Below are 27,854 nucleotides of genomic sequence, written 5' to 3'. Positions count from 1 at the left end.
AATTTATAACTTTAATAAAATAAACAGAAAATGAATTACTTTTTTCTTGTGTATCCTTGCTAATTAATTGTTTTTCCAATTTTTATAATTTGTTTATATTTAGAATTCAATATACAAGAATATATTAATGGTATGCCATCATATAATACATTACACACTACGTTTCTTCTCGTTAAGAGCTGCGTATTTTTTAAACGTAATCAATTAGATATTATAAAGTCTATTAGAAGCTTCTATATTAACTAGAATATTTCACTAATATCTGTCGTGCGTTCTGTTGCTTCATTTATATTTAGTAAGGTTCTTCAAAAATTGTGACTCTAATCGTAGTAACCACGAGACCAGAGAACAGCGTTATTATTATCTGTTATCCATAAACAATCACACATCCCTAAAAGTAAATGTCACTTATATTTTGACAGTGGACGCCGAAGTTACTGTTGTGTTTGTTTGTAATGAATATCAAATAAAATGATCTTAAAATAATAGGATATAGTAGAAAGAAGTAATAATGTATTGCCTGTAAACATAATATTATATTGTAATGTAAAAGTAAATAAGTTTGTGGCGATAATAGGAATAAAACTGTGTAACCGGTAACCTCAACGATGAGCGAATCTTCTTGTTATATCCTGGACAATGGAGCCTATACAGCTAAAGCTGGTTTCTCTACAATGGAACCGAAAGTAGTCCCTAACTGTATAATGAAAGCTAAATCTGAAAGACGGCGCCCTTTCATCGGATCGCAAATTGAAGAATGTCGTGATGCGTCAGGTTTATTCTACATTTTACCGTTTCAAAAAGGGTTCCTTGTTAATTGGGACACCCAGAAAACCATCTGGGACTTCATATTTAGCAAAGAATGTTGTCCAGTGAACTTTAGTGAGACTCCATTGATTATCACGGAACCCATATACAATTTTTCGTCAATACAAGAAGCTATAACAGAAATTTTCTTTGAGGAGTATGAGTGTCAATCATTACTGCGTATAAATGCAACAGATTTAGCTGAATATCACTATAGGAAGACACATAATAATGAATGCACTGTTGTTGTTGATTCGGGTTATAGTTACACATATATAGTACCATATATTAAAGGTAAAAAATATAAGGACGGTATACGAAGGATAGATGTCGGTGGGAAAGTGTTGACAAACCATTTGAAAGAGATTCTGTCATATCGGCAGTTAAATGTTATGGAAGAAAGTTATGTAATCAATCAGGCGAAAGAGGACTCCTGTTTTGTTTCACAAGATTTTATGGCTGACATGGAAATAGCAAGACGGAAAGGTATAACAATTTATTTACGTCTTAAATAACATAAGAATATTCAGATGTAAACAGTGCACATTTATTGGTAACTAACAACTAAAGTTGGAATGCCAAATTGGGTTTACTAAAGTACATTTAGTCCAATAAATATGTATATTGTTATGTTCTGGTTTGAAAGGTGAGCAAACCAGTTTAACTACAGGCATGATGAGCATACATTTACCCAAGCTTGTAAGTTTAATAATGAAGTAAGAACTAAGGAATGGTTAATAATTGTAACAGTCCAATGTATATAGTCAGTGGTAGCTACTAACCATCCGTTGGCCTATTTATGGTCTGACCACCTATTTCATACAAAAAACAAATCAGAATCATGATTTGTTTTGATTTCTGTAAATATTCAATAAAATAATCTCAATAAAGTTCTGTTAACATCAATATTAATAACATACTTTCTATCAGATAATTATTACACAAAATTATTCTACAATCTTGGGTTTCTGTGCTGGTTAATTTTTAGAACTGATAGCTGTTTGCTATGAAACTAAAAGGTACCTATCCTGTAATTATTTTAAACATGTTATTTTGAAAAAATAATTTATATACGAAGTATATGCAAAACAACAGTACACACTTCATCAACTCTAAGGCCCAGCACACACGGCGCAACGCAACTGCAACGTAACTGCAACGAAACCCTTCTGAAATTATTAGTTTGAAACTCGTTTCAATCGATTTCCACACACGCAGCAACCTCACGGCTCATAATCAGTTCGGTTTTCTGAGAGAATAGAAGTCTGCAAAATGTCTAGTTCAAGTGATGAAGAAGTTGCGGTTATGTATTTATATCTTCGACAAAGGAGAAGGCGTAAAAGAAGAACTATGTGGATACATCCCTACATTGATATTAATATCAACTGTCGTATGTTTGTGGCTGCCAAAGCATTGCAAGAAACTGATAGAAAATTCATGGATTGTTATCGTATGCCATTTTGTTGATGAAAAAAATCGCGAAATCCGAAGAAACGCAAACACGAGTTTCCTGCACGCCGGTTTCAATGCAACTGGCTTGAAACGCGTTTCCAACCAATTTCATACAGGTTGCGTCGTGTGCGGTCTCTCAAAGGAGTCTATGGCTGAAACTCAAAAGTAACTAGAAGTCGCAGTTTCGTTGCAAATGCGTTGCGCCGTGTGTGCTGGGCCTAAGATTTGACTATGACTTGAGTAAAAAGTATTTTCATAATCTTGTATCGATCAATGTTTTACATTAATTCTTTTTTCAGGATCAAGTAATACAATTGTAAAAGATTACGTCTTGCCAGACTACACAACAATAAGAAGAGGCTACCTTCGAGACATTGTCAAACCTGATGAGGACCTTGAGCAACAGACATTACGTTTAAATCATGAACGTTTCTCTATACCAGAGCTTCTATTCAGGCCCTCAGATGTGGGAATACCGCAAATGGGGATACCAGAAGCAATAATGCATTCGATTGAGGGGTGTCCAGAAGAAAATAAGGAAAGTTTGCTGGAAAATATAGTTTTGTATGGTGGCAACACACTTTTTCCAGGTTTCCGTGATCGAGTTTTCAACGAAGTTAGGGCTTTCGCGTTGGATCATTTTGAGGTTAATGTCACTTTGGGGGAGAATCCCGTAACTTATGCATGGGAAGGGGGGAAATTGATGTTCAGGGATCCCGATTTCTACTCATTCTGTATGACTAGAGAGGAATATGAAGAAGAAGGAAAGGCATTGGCGTTTGAAAGATTCGATATATAACGACGTAAACGAGCAAGGAAGTCTTCGGAGTAGACACTTTGCTCGTTAAACACTAGTTGGTTGAAATGTAGGAGTGGGTTATTTCAAAACAGGTCTGGGCTTGGCATTTATGGCGGGAATTCACAGAGAGATACTAACAATAATGACATTTTTAATACAATATGGTCTTACAATATTCAAATTAATAGAATACAATGAATATAGTGAAATTCATACTACAAACCAATTTTGATCATTGAAGATACCCTCAGGATTTAACTCAAAAAGTAAGGTACCAAAATGACGCATCCCGCCATCTAAGCAGGAACTATGACGTCAGCAAATATCACCAACGCATTGCAGTATTTATTCAATTTAATGAGTGTTGTAGGCGGCAGGCGTTGTCCTACCGGAGCAAAGAGATAAGGAAAAGTATAGAATCAAGAATATGTAAAGAATGCCTCTAAGAAACGTAAAGGCTAGCAGCGGTCCTGTTTTAAAATGGAAAGTTGGACATTGAATTATCTTTAATTCTGTAAAAATTAAGAAATATAAGTAATTTTTTCATAAAAACATGATAATGTTTAGATTTTTATTTATGCTTTTTAACAACATACATTTGTTATGTGACAATAATTTTAATATTAACAAAATTCCTTCAGTAACAAGGACGGTATTTTTAAGTATTTAGTCTTAGAGAATAAGGAAATAAATAAAACAACCAATAATTAATATTAGCTCAATTAATTTATTAGTGCACCAAAGCATTCTTGAAACATTTCATAAAATTCAATTCAACAAACAAATGCATGTGACGAATCCAAGTCAAACACAGCTATTACTAATAATTTTTCACAGAGTTTATAAGTAAAAGATAACATTAGCAAAAATATTGTATTTCTCTACTTTGCTCAATTATATTAATAGATGGAATTCTTAGTTATGTTGCAGATAACCAATATTAATAATTGTTTTGTGATAAGACAGACTTCTAAGTAACTTCTTTGTGACATAGAAGTTGTTCTAGCAGTACATGTGACGTAATAGAAATATTTCTTCTAACGTCTCTAGGCATACACCACCCCAGAAAGTGTTAAATATGAATCAATTTAGAGGAGTATTCGATCAAGGCCATATATAATAATAAACAAATAAGATATTAAATCAAATATTTATTCGATCCATACAGTAGAACAAATAAAATGTATACTACATTGTTTTGTTTCAAAATTTTTTTTTGGCATGTGCAAATTTCTGTTCAATCATTCTCATGAACTTTTGACTGACAAGTACTAAAGCAAGAAAATTTATATTAGTGATCAAGAATGTAAGGGTCATCAGTGTTGTCAGCGCTGTCAGTGGTTTTAAAAAATACTGTTTAATAAAGACTTAAAACAAATTTCAAATTAATGCTTCATTTATTAGCAGTTATCTTTACTGCGGAAAGTAAAATATTTTGTGATCAAAGCTTATTAATACCGAACATATTAAAATAAACATTAAATTAAAACATTAACTAGTACAGTACATAGTACCTTATAAGCTAGATATTTTAACCCAACATGTATGCATATATTCTACTTAAAGTTATAATATTACATTTGTAAAAAACATTATATATATTTATGATCAAAAATTTTTGAATATAGAATGTATAAAATATATAATTAACCATAAATATATATTTAATCACATCTAAGTTTACATACATGCCATATACACTAAAATTTAAGTGTTTTTTTGTTTACGTAGATATATTTTAAGACTGCGTTCAACTTGGATCTGAATATATGAATAAAACTTAAGACGTTTCTGTTTTACAAATGTTATATTATTGTTTAATTAGAATAAAGCTACATTTAATTGTAAGCTCATCACTGAATACCATCAGCCGGTGAACGTACATCATCGATCTTGAGAATCATCTTGACAAGCTGTGTTGCGAGAGCTATTTGTTGTTTCTTTGAGTGGAGCGACTCTATAACATTCATTGCCTTCATGTCATTTGATCCTGGAAGGAAATATATACATAAAGAAAAGTTACTACACAAGAAAACTTTATATATAACATGGATTTGAAATATAGATTTTCTTAAACACTAAGGCATACGTCTAATGAAAGCAACTCATGCTTTTATTTTTTAAATAAACGTAAGAAATTAAATAAATTAATAAATAAATATGAGACAACATCACATATGCACATTACTCTGATCCCAATGTAAGTAGCTAAAGCACTTGTGTTATAGAAAATCAGAAGAAACGACGATACCATAAACACCCATACCCAACACAACATAGAAAACTAATGATAATCTACATTGACTCGCGGCCGGGAATCGAACCCGGGACCTCGGAGTGGCGTACCCATGAAAACCGTTGTTACACACCACTCGACCATGGAGATAGTCATCCTAATTTATGTAAAAGCTTTTTGATAAAATCAAATGTAAGAATAATGTAATTACATAGTTAATTTGAACAAAACCATTATTATTATTTGTTCAGCCTTGTGTTGTCACACTTATTTGAAATACTACTCACCATGTCCCATACAGTCAACACCGAGATTGCTGTTGTTTTCAGCAGCCTGCCTTGCCTTAACTTCAGACAGAGTGTCGATTGGTGATAGACCACTGCAATCAAATAAATAAATTCAACATTGGAAAAAAGAAATAGAGAACAAACAGTCTTTAAATGTCTGCAGGTCTTGCTGTCTACTTTTGTATTTGAAGCCCATACCACCATGATGCTCTAATGCAGATTGGTTGATATGCATGTTAAATGTTTTTTATAAGAAATCAAGGTCATGAAAATTCAAAGATGGTTTGCAAAACACAACCTTCACTAACTTTTTACATGTTTTCAGTAGTAAAGAAATTAATTTATAGTCAAAATATAAATAGGCTATTTGACAATGCGAAAAATAAATTGTGAATTATTGTAATCAGTGTATATTATGAGTTTAAAAATGGTTATCTACTAACAAATCTTGAAAATAATACTTAATTTATTAAAAAATCCATAAATAAAAATGCATTTTTTCAAACGTTTGTCACGTGACACAAAACGCTCCTTATTGGCCGGGCTTTTGGTGAAGTCACTTTCTTGTAAACCTTGCTTATCTACTATAAGTACCACAGATTAAAATACAGAAAAGTGACGTCACCGACCCCATTGCAGCGCCATATTGTCCAAGTAGCGTTTTCGCGCGTTATTTAAATGTGGAATTTTTAATATGATATTTTTCGGCAAATACAGTGTAAACTCTATATAACGACACTGAAGGGACTGTGCATTTTATGGCGTTATAAAGAGTGGTCGTTAAATGAAGAGAAGAAAAATCAGAATTCGGAAAAAAGTTTATTTTAGTCTATTGTTAGTAGTTATGTACAAAAAATATATATATCTTATTTGAACGCTATTGCGTATACTCTGATATTTTTGTCTGACGCCTTTTGCTGCACGACCAATTTTGTTGTATATTTTTAATTTTTTTATTTATATCTTATATAAAGGAAGTAATTTAGATGCTTTCAGAACTTCTTTAACGCTTGGCGGAGGCTCAAGCTCATCCGTCTCATCTTCTTCATCTCTTTATTCTTGAACCTCAGTTTTTTCTCACTGAATCCAAAATTTCTATGTCTGTGAGTGAAGCCGTTGTAAGCAGGCAGTTGTCTAATTCGATGTAGATTTGAAAATTTACCGTATTTCCTGCCATGTTGACCTGCTGAATCCACTCAGTTAATGGAAGGTCGTCGTCGCTATCAAACTCAAGTTCTGTTTCCACCTCATCAATCGTAGAATACATATGATAACGTTGCAATCCGTGACTCCTACTTATTAGGCATGGTCACAGTCTTCACGTGCAAGCAATCCCAATTTGTAAACAAATTAACGAATTTCTTAGAAAGTTCCTAATGTGTGGTGCCGACATTCGAGTTTATTGAGGGCTAGAATAATAAAGCGACAAAAGAACGTACACAGATGCGCAGTTTTTTCTAATTTTAGCAACTTAAAAGGAAAAAAAATAATTTTTATTTCTCAATTTTTGTCGTTATTGAGAGTGGGTGTGATGCTATGTAGAGTGTATCATTGTATGGAATACAAGCTAAACCAACTAAAACCAATTGATTTCGATGCTTTAGAGAGTTTGCCGTTAAATCGAGTGACGTTACATGGAGTTTACACTGTATGTACTAGAAATAAAAAAATCAACTTTTATTGGGTTCCTTAAACCTCTACTAAATAATATAAAATGGATTTTAAAAACCAGTCAAATAGCCTATTATTTTACAACAATTGTTTTTTTTTTTTTTGTTTTTATGGTATAGGTTGGCGGACGAGCATATAGGCCACCTGATGGTAAGTGGTCACCATCACCCATAGACAATGACGCTGTAAGAAATATTAACTATTCCTTACATCGTCAATGTGCCACCAACCTTGGGAAGTAAGATGTCATGTCCCTTGTGCCTGTAGTTACACTGGTCAATAAATTACCTGTTCTCAGCCAGTGCAAGAGGAACAGCCTCCAATGCATCAGCAAAGGCTCTGTAGGAATACTGGTCGAGGGAAGACAGCTTATCGGCGGCTCTGGCTACGGCGAGAGAGCACGACACCTCGGCCGCTCCACCTCCATACACGACTCTTGAGTCCTGAATTAATACAAATTACAAAGTTACATTTCAGATATACTTAATTAAACTATTGTTACGAGAGTAACCTTAGATTTCAATACGGTGTTAGGACATTTGATTCTATATCATAATTTATATCACATTATTAATATAGCAGGGGCTATTGAATTTACTTTATTATATGGCATAGCATTTAACACTGGCATGTAACACTATTTCTTATTTTAAATATGATTGAGCTGTCATTAGAAAACAATTGGACGATAGCGTGGCATTCTAACAAAAGATAGAGAGATTGGAGCATCATTGTAAAACGATAATATTATTTTGGCCATCGCGAACTACAGAAATTACACTATATTAATATTATAAATGTGAAAACTGTCCTATCTGTCTGTTGCTCTTTCACGACGAAACCACTGAGGTGAATTTGATGAAATTTGGTATGAAGCAAACTTGAACTCCAAGGAGAGACATAGGCTACTTTCTTTACCAAACATACCAATCAACACCCTAAAACGCGAGCAAAGCCGCGTGCGACTTCTAGTATATATTAAATTTTGAACTTTGTTACATTAAAAATTATTTTCATCATTTTAACTTTTTTTTATAATTATATAAAACGTCAAAAAAGTGTCAATGCGCTAAATTCCGTGCCATTGACCCATTTCCCACTTAATTTATGTCGGTGTTGCTAGTATAACGCTTCAACTTGGCATTTTATAAAATTTTAATTAATAAAATAAATTACATTTATTTTAAAGGTGAATTAAAACAATTATTAAAATAAGATTTTAATCATCTAATTCGTTTGCTGAATTTGATTAGATGTCATTTCACATCGTTTCAGATTAATTTAATAGCTGTCTTCCAGTTTAAAGGTTAGTTCTTCGATGTAGGTGTCGGAGTCTAGTTATGATAAATTTACTTTGCCTCATTTTTGACTTTCCTTAATTTTAATAATTATTCCATAATTATTTCCTTGATTTAATTATGGATATGGTTCCTTTTTCATTAAGGGTATTTTGGTAGTGATACTGGTCACACTCGCTAACCTTTCAAAGGTTCGTGAACTTTCGATTTCGTTCTTTTTGAATTTTGGAACTATCGGCTTCACACCGAATCCAAATTCTAATTCGATATACTGAATATATCGGTGAGTTGTCTTAATAATTGAGTTTCTTAATTTGTGATTGTTTAGTATTCAGTGCTTTAATAGCAGTTATCTTTTCAGAATTAATATTAACAATGAAGTTTTGAAGTTTGACAGAACTTTATATCATGTTTACCGACTCGTAAGAAATTGTAAGTCTTTAATTCTTGTTTTTGATTAAATGCATTGGTTTACAATTCGAAAAGTCGTAGTCATGTGTAAATTGTGGTTTCCAGTGACCCTTTGAAATGGTTCTCCGGAGTTGAGATCGTCAATTTGTGTAAGCAGGACTTTGAACCTCCAGAAGGTAAATTCGTGCTTACATCTCTCGTTAAAGGTATTTATCATTTGCTTATTAGCTTAACTTATTGAACCTGTATATTTCGTATTACAGGAGGTTTTTTTTTTTAATCGGATTTACCCACCACGTGGACTTCTCGAATGGAAATATTAAGAGTGAACAGCTCCAGGTTCCTGGTTGAGTGTGCCCAGATAGTGGCTGGTGCAACTCCAAGGACGGCAGGCCTGTTCCCTAAGCTGTTGTCGGTATCCACGTGTAGCTGGAAACTTTGGTGATGTACCCCCTTTCAATTATATTATAAATTTCGTTTACACCGGTCTGGCGAACGGTGTATTCTTTCAAACCACATCAACTAATTTAATCGTCAGTGGCGCCTAATTTTCAACCTTATATTGAATTGCATTGAATTATATTGAATTTTCAAACTTGCCTTTTATCCCAAGTGACCCACGCTGAGTCTAGCTGGCATAGTTTTATATAATAGTAATTATAAGAAGTAACATACGTAACGAGTAAATTAAGTAATTGGTTGTTTACAATACTGTGTTACTGTGCATTAAAAATTTTATAACCTAATATTGTTTCTTTACACCCCACCACCAGAAAGGTAACAACTTAAATTTGAACATATCCTGATAACGGAAAAAAACATTTCAAACTACTACTGTCAAAGGTTAACTTTGACAGTAGTAGTTTGTACTATAACACTAATAACATAACTGCTATAAAAGGATTGCCATGTGATAGAGCCTTGTTTTCAGTCAGTCATGTTTTTTTTTTTCAAAGGCATACTTACATTGCTGTGATTTATTTTAAAAGTTACAGGAACACTAGGGACAATATTAAATTTTGATTTAACATTTGTTGCGTTTATAATTAGTAGATCCTTACAGTTTTCTCTTGAAAAAATATAAATAATGTCTATGTGCGAATGTGACTACTTACCAGGTGTAAATAAACATGTTTATTATCGACACCGACAATTTATACTACACTAAGTCGCATTTTAGTGAAAATCGTATTTATATACAAAGTCGCTTAAAATTTTATTTCATATATATTAAAAAAATCTTAAAGAAATATACAAAATTAATCAAGTTAAAAATGTTATAAAACACTCACTAAAGGTAATTTTTGAAATCAATCGAATTAAATTATGCTAACAATTATTACGCACACTCTCGAGTTAGCGTAGTATAAATTGTTGGTATCGATATAATATATAGTGTATAGTGAATATAAGTGATTCCAAGTGGTCGTCAGCTAACCTGCACAAGACTGCGCACAATGCAGAGGGCGTCGTGCACGGAGCGCTTGGCTTCTTCAACGATCATACGGTTACCACCGCGCACCAGTACCGTAACGGCACGAGAGTTGGAGCACTGCTCGATAACCAGCATCTCATCTTTAGATGTACCGAATGCTGTTGAAAAAGACATAGAGATTAAATAATCTGAAAAATGTAACTTACCTTGTTACCTTGTCGAATAAAATTTTTACCACATTGTGTAGCTATTAACGAATATGGTTTTACATCTTATGAGTGTAGCGACTAACTAATATGGTTTTACATGTCATAGAAATGCCATGAACCACTTTTGTTTTTTTTTGCTTATATAGGCAGCGTCACGTGCAATGGAGAAGAAACGAAATGGATAGCCATGAAAATCATAACAGCACTGTGACAATCGTATCTTTTTGACAAAGAGAGTGAGGGTACATTATAATTATTTGTGCACAAGTTCATTTTAGTTACTCAGGAAAACTTATATTAAGCAAATTAATACTACAGCTGAAAATCATTCAACTTCTATATACACATATAAGGTACTTACTAAGCTCCCTTACGAGTCCACAAGAGCCAAGCTTGTCTGGAGTAAGCTCTTCAAACCGGGGTACGATTCTTCCACCAGTCGCAATAGCAATCAGTTCCATTTCAGGACCTCCGACCCAACGTACAGCTGGGAGCTGCTCTGCCAGAAGAAGATGGTTAGCTTCATCGTCGAAACCCCATTGACAAATCGCAAGATTCGCCCCAGCATCCTGTAATAAAAATTTATAAATTAATTTTAACCATATTTTTTAATCATTAATCTTTTATGGCTCTTGTAATATTTATTTCTATAACTAAAGGACTGTAGGTCAATGATATTCTAATAAACAGATATGTTATACCCATACTAAACAACAGAAAAAAGTGTGCCGCGCCGGGGACCGTTTATTTTACATTTCATTACAAGTAAAAAGGATAGCTTGATAAAAACAATAAGTAAAAGGGATAACTAGATGTTTTAATTACGCAAAACGTATTACTACATAATTATGATGTATTATAACGTATTACTGGCATATTTATGATGATAACGACTAAAGACAAACGTCCCAATTAGGACGTTTTCTAGTCTTCACTTTTTGCGCGTTAATGACATATCTGTTTACTGGAACATCATTGACTGTAGTATAGTGTAGCATAACTAACAAAATAATTTTTAAATAGTAAACTGTTTTTAGTTCAATGCAATACTGACCTTGACTCTCTTCACCATCTCCAAGAACTTATCATGCTCATACTTGCGAAGATCCCTGTACTCCTCGGCGGAGCCAACATGGAGCTTATGCTTGGTCTTGGGTTTTGGGGGCTCGAACGCGCATGTGAGGATAGCTAATTTCACATCCTGTAGGCAAGAATAAAATTTTACAATGAATTAAATGGTACAATTTGTATATATAAAATAAATGACCAAACTGAAGTCTTTGTATAGAAATAATATTCTTAAAACTAACGAAAAGTCATGACTGTACACAGTAGAGTGAGTCAGTTCTTTTTTTTTAAAACATACAAATATAGACAATAAGTTTCACTCACATCAAACCTAAGCATGATTCCAAAAACAGTATTTAATGAAAAACGTCATATAACATCTAAAATGACATCACGTAAAGCGCAACGCTTTTATTACTTAACTGTTATAAATGCGAAAATCTTATTCTAGGCTAAATTCGCAAAAATTTTGTTTTATATATGATCTCTTGCAAAAAGTACATATATATTTATTTTTAGTTCAACACGCATAAGCAGATGTTCTCTGTTGGCACAATAAAAAGCTAACAATGGAATGAAGTTTTTAAAACTAACCTTTAAAACTTTAGGCATCTGCGGGTGGCTCATTGTTTTATCAATCACTACTCCTCGAACCAGCATGGAATCTTCCATACGTCCACCAACTTTGCCTTCCACTTTGATCAGCTCAAAGTTCACATCTCGCTTTTCAAGATCTGCTACTGAGAGAATTGCCTGAAAAGATATTTGAGTATAACATTTGGATCAAAATTGAAAGTAATAAAGTGTGAAAAATTTATAGTTTGAAAAGTGTAAAGTGGAAAGATTATTATTTACATGTAGTAGGTTTACTATGATTTTAATGACATATGTTTGTTTTATTAAATCTTCCAAATAGTTTTAAACAGCTCTGCTCAACAACCACTGATTATACTGTGATGTTATATGGGCTACAAACCATCCCAATAAATGAACTAACTGTTCTGTAGATCAGACTGGTAAATCCTACTATTGGGATATTTAAATTTGGTATACGATAAGCTATTTTAATTACTTTTTTTAATGCAATGGTTACCTCATATATCAATTTTGCACTACAAATTAATAAACATGTATAATTCACTCACATCAACAGCAATTTCAGCCATCAGTCTGTGACACTTGACGACAACTTTGCTTCCAAGTGTGGTCATAGCGACCTTAATGAGATGTTCCCTAGTGTTCTTGTTAACCGGGAAAGCCTCGCTGATACCATCCAAGTGCGCTAGAGCTGCAGCTGCTGCCATTTCAAAGCCATCTGCTATACGGATGGGGTGGATACCCTTGTCGATCAAGTTAGAGGCTTGTTCCAGAAGTGCACCTGTAAAATGAATAAGTTTTGTAAAATGTATATTATGCATAATTAATAATAAGAGTGCATATATGTATGATCTTTGATGTCAATGAATTTTATGAATAAAATTATAAATAGTTTTAATCAAACATACTATTAACATTGAATAATAATCAAAACAAATCCACATGAACTTTACAAAATTTTAAATTTATGCAGTTTTAAAAAACAGTCTCTAGTGAGAAGAAAAGCTCAATATAATATTTATATCAGCACTATTTCTATATATAACATATGATAGCATAAAAATGAATTACAGATAAAGTTTACAGGTTTACAAAGTAATTTCTTCTAATGTAAAATAGACTCACCAGCCAATACAACAACACCAGTTGTACCATCTCCGATCTCATCATCCTGACTTTGTGCAAGCTGTACCATCAGCTTTCCAATCTGGTGTTCCACATCCATCAATTTAAGGATTGTAGCACCATCATTGGTGACTGTAACTTCACCGTCTGATGACACCATCATTTTATCCAAACCTCGTGGACCGAGGGATGTGCGCAGAATGCTGGCAATCTGCCGAGCAGCTTGAATGTGCGACTGTAAGAGTAGATTGAACATTTCAATATAATCATATATTTTGTGATTTTTTTTTTTAAATGTTTTATGTTATGGACCACCTCAGACACAGCCAAGGAAGATTTCATTATTTATCAAAACACTACGTGTATTTATGATCATCATTGGTGTCCATTACAACTTAGAGATTATAGGGCTTTCTATAAAAAAAAATTGTAATATTTTTTCTAATTTCCTTCTAAGAGAATAATATTTTATAATCAATGTTTATTGTTAATTATATTTACAAATTCTACCCAAATAGAAATAATGTTTTGAATTGTGAAATATCTAAAAGTTGATCATTTCAATACTAGAATATTATATATAATTTATTTACATATTATAAGAAAAAAAAAACATACAATACGTTCATTTTACGAATTTAAATTTAGAACAAAATACATATTTTTAGATTTATATAAAAAAGACTTAAAAGTTATCAGTCCCGACTTGTACTCAGTTCGTACTTTTTGGTCATCATGTGACTCACCATCTGATATTTTAAATCAATTTTTTAAAGTAACTATACAGAATTGTAGCAAAAGTTATACCTTTTCGGGTGTCAATTAACATAAATAATCAAGAAATATTAGTATTTACATTATATTTATACTTAAATCTTTAAAAAAAGACAAATTAATACGGATACTATTGTTATAGGTTGTAATATCCCTATTAAATAGTATAATAAATTATATTTTAATTTGTGTATATACTAATTAAGTGAGTAAAGCTTTATTAAGTAAATACATTGATATTTCATATAAAAATATTGAATAAAATATACCTTTAAGGCATCGATACCGGTTAGCCGTTTTTGGTTTTCTTGGTCCCTTAATATGATAAATGGACGACCAAATTCGTCAAAGGCAACAGTCCCTGGAAACATGGACATTTTTCACAAAATTATATCAACTCAAATATAAGATTAAAATGGATTTAACAGGATTCCATTTCACAAAGAATCCAGAAAACAAACGATCTACAGAATACAGATAACGAAAGTTTGACAATGACAATTAACTGACAATTCAGAAACTATACAATGACAGTGATTTTTAGACAAAGTTATTACGTTTTAGTCGAACATTTTAAGTTTTTTCGCTTGCGTTAGCTTTGGTTGACACACGTGTTAGTGAGATATCTGTGTTATTAAAATCATTTTGTGTTGTTCTTTCAATAATTTTTTAGTGCAAATAGTTAATTTATATGGTTTCTGGGTTTTACTAACATTATTCGGTTTCGGTAAGTGTTAATTTTCTTTTATAGTTAACATATATTAGTTAGTAAGTTAAAGTAAGTAGTTTAAAAATGGATGTCGACCCTCCTCCTGAACCTCCCGATCCTGGGGGTTTGGAAACTGTTATTGACGGTTCGAAATCTTCCGCTCGGAAACGTTCTGGGGATAAATCCTCCGTTTCACCCGATTCCTCCTCTAAGAAGACAGTCACCCATCCCACTACCGCAAATCCTTCCATCCAGACTGTATATGTCAATCCCGCCTTTACTGATGGCCCTAAAAGTTACGCTAATGACGATAAGGGCCCATTCATAGTTCATGTCTCACGTGAAGTTGCTGACCCAGCTGCAGGAAACTCAATTCGTGCAATAAAATTCGGTCAATTCTTGCATAAACATAAAATTGGCTCCATTGTTAATGATGGGGTAAAAAATGTTGGCCGGAACAGAATAGAGGTACAATTTTCTTCAGCTCAAGCAGCGAATAACTTTTTAAATAACCCTATCTTGGAACTTTGTAAGTACAAAGCAACATTACCAACTTACAATGTTACCAGAATGGGTCTTGTGAAGGGTGTACCAGTTGATTGGTCTATGGAGGACCTTCTAGAGTCTGTCGAGCTTCCTCATGGTTGTGGTGAAATTATGAAACTGAGACGATTGAATCGAAAAAATGTCAATGAAGGAGTTGTGACCTGGATCCCAACTCAGTCTGTAGTTATAACTTTTAAGGGCCAAATCCTGCCTAATAAAATTTATTCCTATCATACCTCTCTCCCGGTTGAAACCTACAATCTTCCTACCATCATTTGCTTGAACTGTTGTCGTTATGGCCACATCAAGACACAGTGTAGATCCACACCCAGATGTTTTAAATGCTCAAAATCTCATACAGGTGACTTGTGTGAGGTTAATAAGGAAAACTCTACATGCCTTCACTGTTCTGGTAAACACTTTGCCACTGATAAAGATTGTCCAGAGTACTCACGGCAGCAATCAATAAAAATTGTTATGTCGCAGGATAACATCTCTTACATGGAGGCAGCATCTCGCTTCCCAAATGTCCGCAGATCCTACGCTGAGATTGCAAAAGAAATGTTCTCCTCTCCTGTGTACACTCCGCCAAGCCCTAGTTGTCCCTCTAGCCTTCAGTCTAAATCCACCCCTCCTCCTAATAGATCATATAAACAGACCGTCTTCCGTTCTCCTCCCCCTAGAGTTCCTCTAGGAAAGGGTTATGATAAACATGCCCACCAAGCTATAGTTGGTAATTGCCCTTCCTCGTCTCCAAATGGTTGTGCTCTGAATGTTGGTAACCCCTCCCCTCCTAATAACAATCCCAACTTACTAGAATTACTAATTAAAACTCTCCTAAGCATCCTAAGTACATGTAATGAAATTCCTCTACCGTCCAACGTTGCAAATGATTTAACTCAACTCTTTAATATATTTAAAAATGTCCCCAATCAGATTCCTTCAATGGAACTGTAAGAGTGTCCGTCATAAGAAACCTGACCTCCTCTCTCTTATTAATTCTCATAAACCTGTCATTGTTGCCCTCTCTGAGACATGGTTGATCCCCGGTTCCCGTTTTCGGATTCCGGGTTTTTCCTGTTTTAGGGATGACAGAAATGACGGGTATGCAGGTTGTGCCATCCTGATCAGGCACTCTGTCCCCTTTTCCCAAATTCCTCTTCCTCCTTTTAGCCAGCATATCAATGCCGTGGCTATAAAGGCCTTCAATATTTCTTTTTTATCACTTTACATTCCTCATCCTAATCCTTCTCTTGCTCCTGAATTACTCTCCATTTTCTCTGCCCTTCCATGCCCCATTCTTGTTATGGGAGATTTTAACTCCCACCATACATTATGGGGCTCCTATTACTGTGATGGATTTGCTCCCTTGTTGGTGGACATTGCTGAGGATGTAAATTTATGCATTCTTAACGATGGCTCGCCGACTCGTAGAGTTTACCCAAATCAGAATCCTCGTTCCGCTGTTGATCTAACCCTATCATCTCCCTCCCTATCCTCACAAATCTCTTGGAATATCCTCCCATCATCATTTGGAAGTGACCATTTCCCTATCCTTCTTTCACTTAATAACAGATCCTTCACACTCATCAAATCATGCCCACTCTTAAAATATAGACTCAACAACGCTAATTGGTTAGCATTCGCTAACTCGGTTGATGCCATGTTGGACTTTCTCCCTGATTTTGTGAATGATGAGAATGTCGTTGCCTGCTACGAACTTTTTCTTAATGCGATCAAGTCCTCTGCTGATGCCCATTTTTCTATAAAAAATACAAATAAAAAGACTTTGCTTTCCCCTCCTTGGTGGGATGAGGAATGTAAGGTCATGGTCCAACAGAGATCTGAAGCCGAAGAGTCATACACAGTCTCTATGACTCCACAAAATTTCATCAAATATCAGCGTATTGATGCCAAAATTAAAAGACTGTTTTCAAAAAAGAAAAAGCAGGGTTGGACCAACTTCTGTGAATCCCTCAGTCCCCGGTCTCCACCTCAAACAGTTTGGACAAATCTTAAGAAATTTCGTCGTTCCCTCAACTCAGAAAATCCAAATGCCAATAATCCCTCCATATGGCTTAATGATTTTGCTGCTAAGCTTGCACCCCCCTTTGTCCCAGACAAGGATAGCTTTTTAACGTTGCAACCAACATCCGCATTAGAAGATATGGATAGCCCCTTTACTCTCGCAGAACTCCATACAGCCCTAAAGGGACTTAAGGACTCGTCGCCAGGGGAAGATGGCGTGCCCTACTCTTTCATAATTAACCTTAGTGATAAAGCTAAATGCGTCTATTTGAATTTAATTAATGCTTTTTTCTCAGCAGGAATCGTCCCGGAATCTTGGAAGTCCCAAATTATTATCCCCATCCTCAAACCAGGAAAATGCCCTTTGGACCCAAGTTCTTATAGACCCATTGCTTTATCATCTACATTAGTAAAAGTAACCGAACATCTCCTGAAAAACCGCTTGGAATGGATAATGGAAAGCAGGAATATTCTCTCGCCCTCTCAATTTGGCTTTCGAAAGGGTTTGAGCACTCTTGATAGTCTCAGCATTCTTACGACAGACATTCGAATAGCCTTTTCTAACGGAGAGTACCTTGTGGGTGTTTTTCTAGATATTACTTCTGCATATGATAATGTTCTTCTTCCGGTACTCAGGCAAAAACTGCAACAGCTGAGTATCCCTCCGAGGATGACTCATTTCATATGTAATCTGCTTTTTTGCAGATCAATTTCTGTTAAATACCAAAATTGTATTCTGCCCCCCCGATTAGTCTGGAAAGGTCTCCCGCAAGGCTCAGTCCTCAGCCCTCTGCTTTATAGCATTTATACTCACGATCTCGAGCTGTCTGTTAATAACTTTTGTAACATTCTTCAATATGCTGATGACATTGTATTATATCTTAGATCTCCTTCAGTCCAAAACTTAACATTGCAATTAAACTCTGCTTTGCATTATCTTGACCTATGGCTCTCTGACCATGGCTTATCTTTATCAGTAGATAAGACTCAGGCAGTTGCTTTTACACGAAAAAGGTTAATCCCCGTCTTTGATCTGTTTTGTGGGGATCAGCGTATCAACTTTGTCAATAAGGCGAAATTCTTAGGCATCATACTCGATAACAAGCTGAACGGAATTTGTCACTCTGAGCATATTATCAAAAAGTGTGAAAAAGGCATTAACGTCCTCAGAGCAGTCTCAGGTGTCTGGTGGGGAGCTCACCCCTATTCTCTCAAACTACTGTACAATGCAATAGTTCGTAGTCATTTGGACTATGGACTATTTGTTTTAGACCCATTTAATAAATCTGCATCCGATAAACTCAATAAAATCCAACATAAATGCCTTAGAATAATTATAGGAGCTATGAAGTCTTCTCCTACTAACGCCCTGCAAGTTGAATGTGTTGATCCTCCACTTCAACTGAGAAGACAATTTTTATGCGACCGCTTTGTGGTAAAATCATTACAGCTGTCCTCTCACCCTCTCTGGTCCCGTTTAAACATACTGTCCCAACTATGCGATCGCCCTAATAGTAAATCCTTGCTATTAGACAGTTTTTTAAAATTTACAAAACTCCCTCATCCTATATTAAGATTCAATCTTAATCCTCTTTTTTCCACTCCATTTAGAGCTCTTGTCTATAATCCTCCAATTGTCACAGACCTTGGTCTAATCAAAGGAGCCCCTGATACAAATGTTAAGTTTCAAAGAATTTTTCATCAAAACTGGTCAAACCACCTCCAGATATTTACTGATTCCTCTAAAATATCCCCTGATAGCTGTGTCGGTTCAGCCTGTTGGATACCTAAATTCAAAATTATCCTCCAATTTAAATCCCCTCCTGAAACATCAATTTTTTCTGGTGAAGCGATTGCTATTCTGGAAGCAATCCTATTTGCCCATTCACATGACTTAAGACAGACTGTAATTCTGACAGACTCTTTGAGCTGCCTGCTCGCAATTAGGGAAAATCCGTTTCGTAGCAGGCGAAGATTTTTTATCATTCTTAAGATCAGGGAAGCTTTGCTTGCCTGCCATCAAAAAGGGTTGGAAATATTACTAGTCTGGATTCCAAGCCACTCTGGTATAACAGGCAATGACACTGCAGACTCGTTCGCTAGATCTGCTATATCATCTGGTCTAACTAAGCATTTTAATAATTCTACTCAGGACTTGTGTGCTCTAGCGAAAACTCACCTTGATAAATCCTGGAACTCTCTTTGGAAAGCATCATCAAAATCGAAGGGTAAATTCTATGCTTCTCTCCAACCAGACATTCCAAGGCGACCTTGGTTTTCTCTTCACAGGCAAGCTAATCGTTGGGTCACCACAACTATCTCTCGTATTCGCCTTGGTCATGCATGTACTCCCATACATCTGCGTAAAATTAAAGTTAGAGATCACTCTTTGTGTGAATGTGGTCTAGACGAAGGTTCCTTATCCCATATATTGTTCTCCTGCCCCAATCTCATTCATCCTATATATGACGTTCTCCCTCCTAAAGTCCCTCGCCCTATTAACGTTGAATGTTTGTTAATGTTTGTGTTTAGTCCATTTTGTAAATTTCTATGTAAATATATTGAACGTAATAAGATTAAGTTGTAAATTATTTTGTGATTGTTGTTATGCATTTTAATAGTAGTTGCCTTATTTTATTTACTTTTTATGTAATTATTATTGTTGTGTTGTTTTAGGTTATGGGTCTCCAATTCGTCTAGTGCTATTATGCCTTCAAAATTAATTTGAGCATGTAATCTCGACCGAACCGATCAATCTCCATCGTGTCTTCTCCATCGCACGTGACATTGGCGAAATAATCTGTGCCTCTTTGGCACAAATAAAAGCCAAAAAAAAAAAAAAAAAAAAAAAAAAAAAACATTTTAAAAAAAATATATCTCTTAGTAAATAAAAAAATTAATAGCTTATCGTCATTTGGTCAAAAGTTTGGTCTCTCTTAATATGAAATAGTAATTATACGCCATGAAATCCTATTTCGCTGCTATTTTTGAACTTAATTCATATTGAATGATATTTTTTATCACATATTACAATATCTAAAGATATCATCATCATCATCATCATCATCAACAGCCTATTTTTGTCCACTGTTGGACATAGGCCTCTCCCAGTGCACGCCACTGTGGTCTTTCTCCGGCTACTCGCATCCAGCTCCTGCCTGCCGCCTTGCGTATATCGTCACTCCACCGTGCCTGAGGACGTCCTACACTACGTTTGCCGAGACGCGGTCTCCACTCTAGAACACGTTTTCCCCAACGGTTGTCGGTTCTACGACAAATATGACCAGCCCACTGCCACTTCAGCTTACTAATCCGGTGGGCTATGTCGATGACTTTGGTTCTTTGACGGATAACCTCATTTCTGATGCGATCCCTCAAAGAAACGCCGAGCATAGCCCTTTCCATAGCACGCTGAGCGACTTTAAGTTGGTGGACCAGCCTTGTCGTGAGTGTCCACGTTTCGGCTCCGTATGTCATGACGGGTAGGACGCACTGATTGAAGACTTTCGTCTTAAGGCACTGTGGGATCGACGATGTTAGGATTCGACGTAACTTCCCAAACGCTGCCCAACCCAGCTGAATTCTTCTATTCACCTCGTCCTCAAGGTTGTTTCTACCTAATCGCAGAGTCTGCCCGAGGTGGACATATTTTTGAACAACTTCGAGAACGGTACCGTGTATCGTAGTCGGTTCCGGTAGAACATGTTCATTGAACATGACCTTGGTTTTATCCAAGTTCATCCGTATATAAAGATATATTGCAATTATTTATTAATTAATGTTAAATAGACCAGCAGTTTATAATTTGCCTTCCTCTATTTTTTTTTTTCGCATATTACATTGGACATAAACGTGGAACAATTATATTCTTAAAATTTACAATGCTCATTTTGTTTTATAAAATGACGTTAGGCCTTATTTTGTTTTTATTAATTTAGCATGGACTAAACGTAATGGTGTGGTATAGTTTTTAATACTGATAGTCCAATTGCATTATTGTCTATTACATATTCATATACACTACATAACAAAGACATTATTAGAGTTTAGAGTACTTTATTACCACAGTGATAAATATATTAAATAAATACTTCACATATATATCACTAATTAATGTAAAACTTGGATGTCTGCAGAAATAGGGTATGTTTTTGCCCGAAAAAGCAAACCGAAATTTATGAATGAAAGAAGTTGTCTTTATGTTGGCGGATACAATTTTTTTTCTCAACTGATCCTTTACTGTTCGCATGAATGGTTCCGTGATACCAATTATGACGCTTCTCGATATTATATATTCAGAATTATAACAAAACGAAATATATATTTATTTAAAAGTGACTATTATTTGACAGATGCCTCTCTTTCTTCCCTAATACTGTTTAAAAAGATAATTTATGCATTTAGAAAACCAAAATGTGTTTTGAGATGCGCTAAAAATCATACACTCCCTTGACCTATTAACATTAACAAACATACTCAAACATAGCAACACTGCTTAAGATATGAAACCTCGACTTTTTCCACATATAAAATATTAGATCTTCGCAATTATAAATATATCGGGAATAAAAAAAAACACAAAATAATGTTTACCATACTTTATTGTATTTTGAAGTAAATAATTCTATATACAATCCCATAATCCCTTCTAATCCATACTCGTGGCTTTGCTGAGATTGACTTTGGATTCAATTGATATATACTGATGCACAAGTGAGACAGACAATTGCCCCTCTCGCTCTTGAATTATGTTAACTGACTTAAAGCTAGGAACATATAAAATAACACTTGTGACTACACCGGGACTGCTTACATTGTCAGTTCCTGTAAAGAAAAAATATAAATTAAGTATGTTTATTTGTTTTAAAACAATTTGTAGATGGTAATTACTACTACTCATATGTAACTAACTCTCTAAGTTTTGATTTTATTTTAAACTTATTAATTCATAATATTTTAAAGGTTCATTGCTAGGCATAAAGATTTATCTATACAAAAAATACATAACTATAAAAAAAGCTGTATGTTTATATTGTAGTACTTCAAGTATGAAAAAGTCCTTACCATTATAGCATTCACAATATCAGATTGGTTGTTCTTCAAAGCACGGACCGCCTTCGCTCGAGACACATTAGCCTGCGTCATCACAATTTCAACATCCTTCTCGTCAACTTCTGTCTCATCTACACCTTCCTCATCTTCTTCCTCTGCGATTGGTGCCACTGTCTGTGATGGCAAATTTTTTAATTAGAAATTATTGTTGTTATATGTTTGTGAAATGAATTGTAGCTATAGTACGACACAACTTAGATGTCGCATCGGCAAAATTCGTAAAACCGATCACATACGAATTAACTACGCTATCCCAAATGATCAATATTTATTTCTCACGCGAATATGACCTTTGCACAAACGTAATAACTTGTAATATCATATGACCTAATATATTCGTCAATTTGACGCGTCGATTTACATGCACTTGCTTTCTCTGACGCGTGAATCTATAGCGACGAATAGCGTCGAATGGCGCGATAGGAAGCTATTTCTATTGGTTGTGTAAATCGGCAGTAATCGGTTTTATTTTCATTCTATTGCATTTTCCGATGCTACATCTAATTTGTGTCCTACTATACTTATATACTATTGAAATACTTCCTGTAAAGTGTTTTCATTTTAAATATGCAATCTAGTTGAACTTACAGTTCCAGCAGTAGCAGTGTCATTGCCAGCAGCAGCTGTCTCTGGGGCCTTGAATCGTTCAGCAGCTGCCATGGTCGCTTGTTGTGAGAGATCCTCAATCTTGGCCTCACCAAACACAATGTATGTGTCGGAATGAGGGTTCTTGTATACGTCTGGGGAGTTGATCACAAACAGGATGTTCTTTGACTTTCTGATTGTTACCCTGTTCACTCCTTGCACCTATGAAATTGAAAATATTTTTATTTTTACATTCACCATACAGAGAAAGCAAAGTTACATTCTATAAATGTCCTATTATAATAATAAATAAATATGAGACAATATCACATACATTACTCTGATCCAAATGAAAGTAGCTAAAGCACTTGTGTTATGGAAAATCAGAAGTAACAATGGTACCACAAACACCCAGACCCAAGACAACATAGAAAACTTAAGGTAATCTACATCGACTCGGCCGGGAATCGAACCCGGGACCTCGGAGTGGCGTACCCATGAAAACCGGTGTACACACCACTCGACCAGGGAGGTCGTCAAATCCTATTGGTTAAGCCATTTATTTTAGATAAGAAGTCTTAGATCTTATTCTATCATACTGTTTCAGTGTGGGATACTCATGATTATAAACTATATTTTCTTTAATAATCAATCATGAGATGAATTATTATAAACACAATTTAAGAAAACTGTTAATATGCATGAGTATAAATCAATGAACAATCAATCATGTAAGTTGCCATCAAACAAAGAAACTTCAGCTGATATATAGCTGATAAAAATCTCACTTTTGGGCAGTTAGCAGTATTATCTTAAAGGAAGGATCAAACTTGCCTAGCAATATTTCTAATGGATGGATACACATTTGGCTGATTTCACCTGACATACATAAATCTCCACTTCGATTTTCTTCACCAAAGATATAAACACAAAAGCAAATGAAATCCATGGTGCTTGCCCAACATATCTACTACCTTAAGACTATCTTTGGTAAATATAAAACTAAAATAAAAAACTAATAATAAAACTTAAAAATTATCTTATAATTATTTATACTTACTTATCTTTAATACATATATTATGAAACATATGGACATATCAAATTTATAGATAATAAAATAAAGGGCAGATAATAGAGCATACAGTGAAGAGGAAAATTATTATTACAATTAATGATTTTGTATTCCTTTTGTTTCAATATAATGTTTTGAGAGCTCCATCTGTCTTTGTTTTATAATGTTAATATCATAGACTTTGAAAATTATGAAAAGAATCATTTATATCAGCGGTTGGCAACCTCTTGGTAGGCAAGGGCCACGAGGTCATGAAATTTACCTTATAAGCCCAATATACCTACCCATAATTAACGAGTTAATTAGTCATATTTCATAGCAAAAAATGCTATTAACATTTCTTAAAAGATACAGAATTTAATTCATATACATAATACTTACATTATGTTTATATGTTTGAGCTTTAAAATAAGAGAAAAAAACCTAAATAGGAAACAGATTTTGCAACAATTTTAGTGTGATGTCTGAGGTTGCACTTGAAACGTTATTTCTTCTATGTTACCTGTCAACTTTTTTACAAAACAGTTACGGGACGCATGTTGCCGACCGCTGATGTATCAATAAAAAATATATGTAATAAAATTGTTTCATTTGTTTTCTCTTACATGAATATTTGTCATTTTTATTGCTGTGCTTTAGGATTTAAGAAGTAAACAATTCGAAAAAAGTACTCACAGGTTTTAGGCCGAGTTTGCTCATAATTTTACGAGCTTTCTTTTCACCACGGGACTGTTTAGCCTTTGATACAATGTCAATGCCGGCGATTGGGTTCGTAATACCGCCTGCACCGGGGGCTCCTGTAAAAGTTTAATTCATTGATTAATGTATTTTGATTTAAGAATAGAATAGGCTATCGCCTTAGAGAGAGGGGATTTGACAGTCACTCCGGGTCCTGCCTGGCGCAGAGGTTGTCCATTACCGTACAGTGTGGAAATGCAGCCTGCATTATGGGCAGCTTTGCATCGGGTACGAACCAGGAGAGACTATTTTAAATTTGACTTTGTATAATGACTGTATATTATTTTCAATTATGGATATTATTAATATTAATGACTAATAAATTAATCTGTTGATTTTTTGTATATAATATAATTTAATATATATTTAAGAATTACAATACAATATACATACATATTTATATTATGCCTATTGTTACTAGCTCTATGTATTATAATATAGCAAACATTTTTTTTTAATTTTATGATTTACATCTATGTGAGACCTACTTATGGAAAATTACATTTGTTTTGCTTAAAAATTAATTAATTAACAAAAATACTTCACTTAATGGTGGGAGCATATCAAGATTGATGTCACCTACTATATGTATGTATGTTATAATCACATACTATTAAGCAACAATGCCTATGAGATATGTTGTTTTTTAGTAACATCAGTAATTTCTTTGAAGCCAAGGTTGGTGGCAATCTTTTCATTACAATCTATGGCATATTTAGTTACTTACAACATTAAGGTCAAAACAATTGTTTTTTTACATGAATTGTTTGATTTTGTTTGTACATATAACAATTAGCTCCTTATTTTGCACACTAAGCACCATAAAGTATGTATATGTATGTAGTAATATTACAAAATAATGATTATGTGTTACACCTCTTTTATTTAGCTAACATGCAATATAGAAAACATAAATATAAGAGTAGAATATAAAAATATTCTTCAGTAAATCTTTTAACATAAAATCAATTGAAAGTATTATGACATAATAATTATATCCTATCAGATTACATCCTACCCAGACTGGGTTCTTAGTTTCAGGTAACAAGTAAGTTATAATGCATTAACACCAACTGTGCATATTATAGAATTGTGAATAATATGCATGAGTGTGAACAATGCAAGAATTTAGTTTTATATATATTCTATTACTAAGAATTTACTGTTAGGAAAAACTGTTTTACTGACCAAACCAATGCTAATATGTAACTATGTCATACTAATTAGACAGTACTATATATATACAATAGTAATTTCTCCCATTGTTTTGTATTAATTTGATATCATAATGGACTTATTAACTCTGAGGTTTGTAAAATAACCAGTATATAACTATCAATTTGTGGTTTTCATTCATTTTTTTAATCAAAATAATTTGTTAATTAAAAAAATAAATTATTGTATATTTATAAAGATTACTGAACATATCTTTCACTATTAAGACAGACACTTCACGGAATTATAAAAGAGCATGCTCCAGCTGCTGCAAGGAAATGAATTACGGGATATATAAAAATCTTACCGGCATCTTCCAATTCTGGAATGGTGTCGTCGGAATCACTGTCCGACGACGCGGTCTCCTCCTTACGTTTCTCAGTCATGGAGGCTGTGGCCTTGTCCAATTCTGTCAGTTCAGGCATTGTGATTTCTTTGGAATCTCAGAACAGTTCCTGGAAACATTGTTAAAGTTTATTTGATATTGTTTATTAAATTTTTTATGTGATTTATGAATTAATTATCAATAACATATTATAAGATTTAACTTATTTTAATAATTTGTGTGCATAAATTATTTGTTATAGTAAAGTTATATCATGAATTAAATTCGTTATTAAAAAGTATGCATTAGCAAAGTGAAACTTTTTCTAATGATTTATAACATTATTATTTGATTATTAGTATTGAAAATTATACTTATTAAATTTGAAAGGCAATAGGTACGAAAAAATAATTTGAAATTTGATACGATATTAAGTTCCCTAACTTTATTACACTTGGTTGATATTATAGGTGCTTATTGGTTGGACGTGAATAATATAATTTAATTGCAAAAAGTCCGATAAATATTCCGTATATTTTATTATTCATTGGGTCATTTCCCACCCATGCTCAATTCAATTGAAAACACAAAACCTTTTTAACTTACTTAGAAGTACGCAAAGAATTCAATATTTGTTTAAATATAATAATCGGGGGTATAATAGTTCTACTCAAAACTGCTCACTACAGAAATAATACTGTTTAAATCTATCACACTTATTGATTCTATGAAACGCCGCTAATCATGGGAGCAAAGGGTGCACAATTAACACACAAAAACGAAAATATTTATCTCTAAAACACCAATATTCTCCGTTAATCATTAGTATAAATAAATAAACCACTTTTTTCTTGCGATTTCTTAAGTAGAATCGGATTATTTACCTCGTTCAAAGGAAATTTACGAAGGAAAAGAAACCTCCGTATTTTATTCAATTTGACAAGAAGAATGTGTTGACACTTAACAAAATCTATGATTAAAAAATTCAAATTACAAAAAAAGTAAATGTTTTTTTTTGCAAAATAAATGTATGTTAACTTAATAAATTGTGTAATCAAAATAAATATTTTTAATTACTTATGTTTTTGTATTAAAATTTGTCTGAAGTTATTAAATTAAGTGCTAGCAATAAAATGTTACTGTCATCCATGTAGAGATGTTTTTTCATATCGACCTTTACATCGAATAAATAAAATATAAAAAAAAAACTTGATTTCGAATTTAACAAACTTCCTATTTTTTAATATTAAATAATTAAAACACAAAACTAATTATGTTTTAAATAAAGAACACCTTTATTATATTTATTTAAAGAGTGTCAAATATTTTCCTTAATTTGCTTGTCGATTGCTTA

General features: G+C 33.8%; 4 protein-coding genes across 5 annotated transcripts; 2 read left to right on the top strand and 2 right to left on the bottom strand.

Moving 5' to 3' along the window:
- The first annotated feature begins 130 nt into the window (after positions 1-130).
- LOC124541024 (actin-related protein 6) lies at positions 131-3,770 on the top strand. The gene is made up of 2 exons (XM_047118800.1): positions 131-1,293; positions 2,559-3,770. Exons 1-2 carry the CDS (start codon positions 609-611, stop codon positions 3,056-3,058), a joined length of 1,185 nt encoding a protein of 394 aa, XP_046974756.1. The 5' UTR covers positions 131-608; the 3' UTR covers positions 3,059-3,770.
- On the bottom strand, positions 3,766-14,674 carry LOC124541023 (T-complex protein 1 subunit epsilon). The gene is made up of 10 exons (XM_047118798.1): positions 14,439-14,674; positions 13,396-13,630; positions 12,819-13,051; positions 12,268-12,426; positions 11,660-11,806; positions 10,967-11,174; positions 10,400-10,554; positions 7,541-7,695; positions 5,582-5,673; positions 3,766-5,048 (listed from the first exon to the last, which is right to left on the bottom strand). Exons 1-10 carry the CDS (start codon positions 14,544-14,546, stop codon positions 4,912-4,914), a joined length of 1,629 nt encoding a protein of 542 aa, XP_046974754.1. The 5' UTR covers positions 14,547-14,674; the 3' UTR covers positions 3,766-4,911.
- Positions 14,675-18,151: 3,477 nt separating this feature from the next.
- On the top strand, positions 18,152-20,181 carry LOC124541262. Its single transcript, XM_047119154.1, has 2 exons — positions 18,152-19,680; positions 20,129-20,181. The coding sequence occupies exons 1-2, from the start codon at positions 18,798-18,800 to the stop codon at positions 20,173-20,175; spliced, it is 930 nt and encodes a 309-aa protein (XP_046975110.1). The 5' UTR covers positions 18,152-18,797; the 3' UTR covers positions 20,176-20,181.
- A 1,854-nt stretch (positions 20,182-22,035) lies between these two features.
- Positions 22,036-27,524, bottom strand: LOC124541187 (nascent polypeptide-associated complex subunit alpha). Of its 2 annotated transcripts, none has more exons than XM_047119049.1 (6): positions 27,385-27,524; positions 26,483-26,630; positions 24,898-25,019; positions 23,153-23,371; positions 22,517-22,678; positions 22,036-22,276 (listed from the first exon to the last, which is right to left on the bottom strand). In XM_047119049.1, exons 2-6 carry the CDS (start codon positions 26,598-26,600, stop codon positions 22,262-22,264), a joined length of 636 nt encoding a protein of 211 aa, XP_046975005.1. In that variant the 5' UTR covers positions 26,601-26,630; positions 27,385-27,524; the 3' UTR covers positions 22,036-22,261. The 2 variants fall into 2 exon arrangements, with proteins under 2 accessions (XP_046975005.1, XP_046975006.1); XM_047119050.1 differs by lacking the exon at positions 27,385-27,524 and adding an exon at positions 27,107-27,267.
- Between the last annotated feature and the right edge of the window lie 330 nt (positions 27,525-27,854).

This window comes from Vanessa cardui, chromosome 27 (genome assembly GCF_905220365.1).
Source record: "Vanessa cardui chromosome 27, ilVanCard2.1, whole genome shotgun sequence".
NCBI lineage: Eukaryota > Metazoa > Arthropoda > Insecta > Lepidoptera > Nymphalidae > Vanessa > Vanessa cardui.
The sequence above is the reverse complement of the archived record's forward strand: the minus strand, read 5'-3'. Positions and strand labels throughout refer to the sequence as shown.